At 45.7% G+C, this 7,137-nt stretch overlaps 1 protein-coding gene across 4 annotated transcripts in view; it reads left to right on the forward strand.

The window, feature by feature from the left end:
* Positions 1-7,137, forward strand: part of Tbc1d2b (TBC1 domain family member 2B) — an 83,234-nt gene that overhangs the window by 19,229 nt on the left and 56,868 nt on the right. For 3 of the 4 annotated variants that reach the window (XM_019206816.2, XM_033756018.1, XM_010619487.3), the window contains one exon: positions 2,728-2,845. In XM_019206816.2, the coding sequence (XP_019062361.1) occupies positions 2,770-2,845 (76 nt within the window). In that variant the 5' untranslated portion in view covers positions 2,728-2,769. Of the gene's footprint in view, positions 1-2,691; positions 2,846-7,137 lie in introns of all 4 variants that reach the window. The other variant, XM_010619491.3, reaches the window with a different exon arrangement.

The raw sequence follows: 7,137 nt of genomic DNA on the forward strand, positions 1-7,137 counted from the left end.
AAAAAAAAAAAAAAAAAAAAAAAAAAGGAAAACTAGGGGCTTTGGCCTTGAGTTTGGCCACCATTGTGTCTCCTATCCCTACCTGCCCACTCTTGTGGGGATTCCTGTGTTCTCTTTGTCCCGGCCCCACTCTGCCATCCACCCTGCATTTGGCTGCTGCTTGGACCCCAGGCTATGGCATGTGTATCTCCCAGGTGGGCTCTTAGCTTCTGGGCCTACACTTACCTTCTCCCCTTCACGTCCATCTCTGCAGCAGTGACATTGTCCACCTGGGCCATTGCCTTGCAAACTTTCTGCTCCCTTTTAGGCAGGGCTGGGTCCAGCCACACTACCCCTCCTGGCTCATGTTGTCTCCCTGTAGGATTTGTAGACATTCTGCGCTTGACCTGGAGCCCTCCTTTTCCCTGGACCTTCTGGCTGCTGCACCTTTAAGACCCAGCTTTAGTATCACCTCCTGATTTGTTGCTCACTTATTCCTTCCATATTTGGTAAATAAGTGTCCTGTTATGTGTGTGATGCTGAGGTGGAGGCTGCAGAAGTGGAGCCATCTTGGAGTTTGTGTTTATTGAAGCAGACAGACAGGAAGCCAGTACTCTGAAGCTTTTGCCCTGTAGGTGGGTGATGTTGTCAATTCTGAATACCTTGCCCTCCTTACTGCTCTCTAAGCACCATGGCCTTGCCTCACCCCTCTGCCCTTTCTTAGTACTCAGTGCACTGTGGAAACACCTGGGTTATTTTCTTTCTCCTAGGCCAGCCCCAGTTCCAGGTACCTCATAGGTGCAGTTGGTTTAATACACCAGTGAAGCAAGACCTTACTTGATATACAGACACATTTCCCACAGATACCCAGAGATCCTGTATGGGTATCTTTATTTGGGACTAACTGTGCAAATGCTGCTGAAAGTGGCCCTGGCTGTAGCCACAGTATCTGTGGGTTGTCCCCCTACTTACAAGTACAGTGTGGTCTCTAGGTGTGTCACTTGCTGTCAGGCCCGTAGAGCCGGTTTCTGCACTGCCTCTCATGTGGGAGTTGCTGTGTCTGAGGTCTGCATACCTTGCTGAACACCAGTATAGATGAGGTTCTTTGGCTTCCCTGCTTTTTGGGACTTCTTTGGGGGGTCATCCTGGAGATCTTTGATCTGTACTTGTGGTCCAGTCTGTTTATTTATACCTGGGTTCTTGGTTTGGGGTTCTCCTTTATCTTGGTTGCTTTTTAAAGATATTTACATTACAGAATACAGTTAATTTGTGGTGTGCAATTATTTGGGTTTGGGCCAGTGCATGAAATCATGACCCTTCCCTGATAGTTATGATTTAGTCAGCTGCCACCTTGCTTGTAAGACTTGGCCATTCTAGATTTGTTTTTTGTCTGTATATTTCAGAACATTACATATGGGAACTCAGACAGCAAGCATGTGGCCTTTAGGTTCTGGCTTCTTTCTGTTAGTGGTGTACATCTAATATCATCTGTGTTGGTGAGTCAGTGGTTAGGTCCATTGTATGGATGTGCTACAGTCTGACTGTTTATTTGACTGATGATGTAGACTCAGATTGTTTGCCATTTTTGATGGTTATGGATAAAGCCTTTATACACATTCACACACAGTATAGGCATAGAACAGCATTGCAGGGTTGCTTGGTGAGTGCGTTTCACTTGGAAGTGCCAGAGTGTTTTGTCTCACCCTTTGGTGTTTCCACTAGCAGTTTATGAGCATTTTGGTTGCCTTACACCCTTGTCAACATTTGATACTGTTAGCTTCAAAAAATATTAGCCATTCTAATAGGTGTGCCATCTAGTTTTTATTTTGCAGGTTTTTATTTTTTATTTTGCGGCACTGGGAAGTATAGAACCCAGTGAGTATGGAACTAAGTCTTTATCCTTTTTTTTCTTTTTATTTTGAGACAAGGCATCTGTAATTTGTCCAAACTGACTTTGAACTTATGATTCTGCATACAGCTTTGTGAGTGGCTGTGATTGCAGGCATGCAATATGCTTGGCTGATCTGCATTTTTTTTTCTGGATATCCTCTCCAATACTGGCAGAGTTTAAACGCCATAATTTGATATGATTTGCCATATGTCCTCCATACCTTTGCGAGGCTTGACTTCTTGATGTATAGGTGGGATAGACGATCAGAGTGAATGGAAATCAGTCTCAAAAATCTTAAGGAAAATGTTGAACTGCATCAGTCTCTAGTCTTGGAATTTAAAAAGGTTTCTTATTAATTGTGTTAAAAATCTTGTTAGAACTGCTTAACCAACTTGTTATGATCAAAAGCTACCAGTCCTGTAAATGAAATTTCCTTGCTCTGGCCTTCTTACTGCTCCCTTTCATGTGGCAAGGTACACAGTCTCCATCAGACATATATTATATGTGTGTGTGTGTGTATGTGTGTGTGTGTGTATGTGTGTGTGTTGTGTATGTGTATGTGTGTGTATATGTATATATGTATGTGTATATATATGTCTGTAGACATATAGACATACATATATATCAGACACACACACATACATACACACACGCATATACGTATATATTTTTTTGGAGGGGTACTGGGGATTGAACTCGGGTTCTTGCACTTGCAAGGAGGGCACCATGATCACTGAGCTAAATTCCCAGCCCAGACATAATTTTTTAAAGCTTGTTGTCTTACTCGTGGCTATAACAAGTTTTTCTCACCCTCTTTCTAGGCTCCTAATCGTCAGCTCATGACTTACTGGTTGCAGGAACTGCAGCAGAAGAGATGGGAATATTGCAACAGCCTAGACATGGTGAAGTGGGACAGCAGGACATCCCCCACCCCTGGGGAGTTCCCTAAGGGCCTTGTAGCCAGAAGTAACACAGGTAAGGCAGGGGTGGAGGGGCCGTGCACTTCTATCTGTGCAGCTACTTGACCTAGCAGGTCCATCTTGTCTGTGGATGAATGTGACTTCAGGTTGAAAATAGTGGTGACGGTCTCTTCTGTATGGGCACCTTCCCGTGTTTATGGTGCTTCCAGGTTCACAGACATATTCAAAGTTGGGATTTTAACCCTCAAATCTGATTTTATTTTAGTTTTTTGATTTATGGTATTTTCTTTTAGTAACTCCTATCCATTTGCAATCTAGAAGTGTGCTTTTATATTTGAATATCAAAAATTAAAACTCCATGATTTTCTCACAACTATATAGTTGTGTTGAGCCATCTAGAAAGATTGAAAATTATTTGCTGACCATCTCAACTGCCTGCCTGTCCTGTTCCCTGAAAAGATTAGGGGTGAGGATAGGACTTTTCTATGGCCCTCACTCATCATGTAGGGAGAAGAGCAGGCTCAGGGCAGAGCAGGGACCAGGCTCTGAGTCCTGACGTGGGACCAAAATAGCCAAGCCATCGTCCTAGCAGTTTTGAAGGTCACAAGAGTGCACATAAAATTTTAGCCTGTAAGGCCTGGTTTTAACACTTTCTGAAGAGCCCCCATGGGCTTTAGTGCCACTCTCTACTTCCTAAAGTGTGAGTACCCTCTGCTGGCCCTCACACAGGGCCGTGTTTGAGTTTGCTGTCCCCTGAGGATGGTGTTGGCACATATGCGACTGCTTTACTCTTGAGACAGATGCCCTCTCAGAATTTCCTTTTTCATGTTTGTCACAGCATTGTTTAGCAGGCTGTCTGGTCAGTGAGAAGTAACAACATACTCTTTGTAGCTGTGGATGTGTTTTCTTGAGATCTGCTCAGATATTCCTGTGGATATCACAGAGCCGACATAGTACCTTCAGGTTCAGGTTCATGCCTCTCCATTCTATTCAGGAGTCTACTGATTAGGCTGAATTAGCCACTGTTGACATGCTTTCCACGAAAAGAAATTATGACTCAGTTCTGAGTCACTCGAGACATGGGACAATTTTGGGGAACCAACAGCATTCATGATGGTGGCTCATGCCTTTGGCCCAGAAGATACTATATTGCCCTCTGCTCCTTTAGTTTGGTAACACAGAGTGCTGCTCTATAGGAGAGAATCACAGTCTCTTTAGAACCTGTTCTGCTTCCTTGCCAGCCAAAGCACTGACACTAGTGACAAAGGAATTGTGTGGAGGTAATCTTAGATTCCCTGTCTCAGTTTGGGAACTCTAGTGTGGAATTGAGAGTGTTTGTGCCATCTTATATTCTGCATTCAGCCTGACCCTGCTCTCCTGGAGTTTCTGGTCAAGCGTGTGGGCCAAGAGTGACTTTAGGCTTCAGGAGATGAGCAGAAGCCAGCCAGGCTGAAAAACAGCTGAGGCAGGAGAGCCAGAGGGCAGTAGCCCCGTGGGGCTATAGGGCAGAGTGGCTGCAGGGCCAGTGCACTCAGATGGAGTTGGCACTGTAGCTGGCTGGATGTGTCCCGGCTGCAGGGTTCTGGGCACTGGCTGGAGCACAATGGAGCACCTTTGAAGATACTGTGTATAGAAATGACTGCAACTTCTACCAGAGTTTAGATGGCTTCTAAGAACAAACTGAAACCTCTGGGCTATTTTCAAGACCATAACATCCAGGAAGTAAAAAGAATCTTAAATAGGAAACCAAGAAGAGGAGGCTATATTTGAGCCTCTTTTCTTTTATTTCCAGAGAGAAAAATTGATTAAAGATAAGTTTTTGGTGGTTCTGTGGGATATCCTGAACCCATGTATGCAGCTGCTTAGCTTTGCCATGCTAACTGGAGCTAGAGTTGAAATGGAAACTTTTATAACTGGTTTTCATGAAGACAAAACAAAAAACAAAACCTTTTAGTGCTGTTGTCTCCAAGTTACCTACTTGTCTAATGGTGTTCTCCCATCAGGACCCTTCAGTACTGAAGCCAGTATGGGGAAAAATAGGGGGATTCACTTGCTCCATAGATAGCCACACCCATCTGGCCTGGGGCAGGAAGGCCTGTGCATCTGGCTGGAGGTCTTTACTCTGATATCTCCTGCTAGTTAGACTTTACCTCCAGAACAAGCATACAGACTGCCACAGATAGAATGCCAACCTCCTTCATGGTGTGGTTGCTGGGATTGAATGGGAGATCCATTGTTAAGATGAAGAGTTATAACACACAAGCACATATAATGTATGCACATGCACAGACCCATGCAATGTATATGCACACATATGTGTATAATACAAATGGGTTATGGTTATGTTCAACTGCAGTTGACAGGAGCCCTCACAAGGACTTATAAACAAGATGCACTTGTCCTGTGTGACAAGCAGTGGATGGCTGGCATAGCCACTCACTGTTGTTGAGGGACCCAGGTATTTCTGACCCTGTGCTCTCCATCCTTGGAGTGTGCTTGTCTTCCTACTCATGCTTGTTGCTCCTGGGAGTTGCACCTATATCAAAAAGGAGGATGCTCTCCCAGAAACTTTCAGTGCATGTGTCATTAGCTAGAGCTGTGTCATATGGTCATTCCTCACAGCTGTCACATGGCTAGAAGTGATCTGGGGAGCCAAGTGATTCAGCGGAGACATGGCCTCCATCAAAACTGAGGTCTCTGAGAAGAAAAAGCAGGAGTGAATATTTGGCCGTGAGCGGGCGCTGTCACTGAGCTGCCCACATTCATGTTTTCCCCCAAAATCCTGTCTTCAGAGTGAGATGCCTACCCATGTGCTGGATTTTCAGCTTTATGTTGTTGGTCAGGAGTGTGAAGCCTGTGTGGGCACTGCAGGCTGAGTTTCTTGCAGAAACTTATGACAGTTTCAGGGACGACCGCATGTTTCCTCCCTTACAGCAGCTGTTTTTCATAGTTCGCGGTCACCTTTATCACCTCTGAGTGGGAAGGAGTAGCTCCCAGTCCTCTACACCTGGTAGGCTTTCTGGCAGGAATGGATGAAGGGCAGAGCTGGCACTGACCACACTTTTTAGTCCGTGTCATCGTTCAAGGCTGTGGTCCATTGTGGTGGTCCCAGAAACACTGCTTCTGTGTCATCCCATCTGGGGAATGCTATAAGTTGCCATGTGATATTTTAAAGTGTAAGCTATGGTACTTGCACCAGTGTTGTCTCTGCAAAGCTGTTTCTTCATGGAGCCTTTAGGAGCACAGGGAGAGGTTAAAAGATATTGTCTGAGGATGCCTGGGGCACGGTCCTGGGTATATCTGTGCCTGCATGTCCTGTGGGAGTTGGTGCTGATGAAGGTGGGGATGGGGACATTTCTGTGGATGGGGCTGGGTCCAAGCAGCTGCATGCAGGGAGCCTGTCAGAGGGAAGTGGTAGGAGAGGAAGTCAGGAGGGACCGTGATGTCAGTCATGGAGGGCTGCAGAGGCCTTGGCCATGGCTTGCCTCGTTCCTTGCTGTGCCAAGGGATGAGTTACTGTCTTTTTCACTTGTTCATCTATTTTACTGATGGCAGCTGAATCTTTCTTTGTTCTGGGTGTTGCATGTGCAGCAGTTAGTACTCAGTTAGGACTCCTTGAAGTGGATGGTAACAGACATACAGGCTTAACCAGACCTGTGGCTGGCCTGTCCTTGGTGCTTAGATCCACCTCTTCATTTGTTCTTAGCTGGCTCCATGTCCTCACTTGGAAGACAACTTCTGCTTCTTATGACTCTTCCTTCAATCTGGGTTAAAACTTGATTTGATTATGAAAAAGGCGTTTCAAATTCAGCCACCCCATCTCCTGTGGTGATGCTTCAGCTCCTGTTTGTGTTGTGCTCTGAGGCATTTGGGTGGATTTCATAGGATTCTCCTGGTTGTATAGTTTGCAGGCTGCAGAGTTGCCAAGTGGTGGAACTCTAGCCCTGGCTGCTGTGGCAGGGTAGGAGCTAGAGGGGGAAGGGAGGCCCCCTAGGGAGGGCCGGTTTGAGCAGGGCCTCCCTGGGAGACACCCAGCAGGAAACTTGGACTGTAGCCAGAGCTGAGGCTGCCTAGATTGCTGGAATTAAGAGATTTTGCTGGAATCAGGACCCAGGAAGTATAGACATTACAGTCTTAACTCCCTCAGAGGTACCACTTAGGCAATGGAAAAATATTTCAAGAGCCCAGAGAAAACAGACTTGGTGGTGCACACCTGTAATCCCAGTGCTCTTGGGTGTTGAGGGAGAAAGATTCCAAGGTTGAGCCCAACCTAGGCAATTTAACAACTTCCTGACATTCTGTCTCAAAAAAAAAAGGGGGGGGGGCTAGGGAATATAGCTCAGTGCA

The sequence above is a fragment of the Fukomys damarensis genome, unplaced genomic scaffold (genome assembly GCF_012274545.1).
Source record: "Fukomys damarensis isolate Sample0158 unplaced genomic scaffold, DMR_v1.0_HiC HiC_scaffold_25, whole genome shotgun sequence".
Taxonomy (NCBI): Eukaryota; Metazoa; Chordata; class Mammalia; order Rodentia; family Bathyergidae; genus Fukomys; species Fukomys damarensis.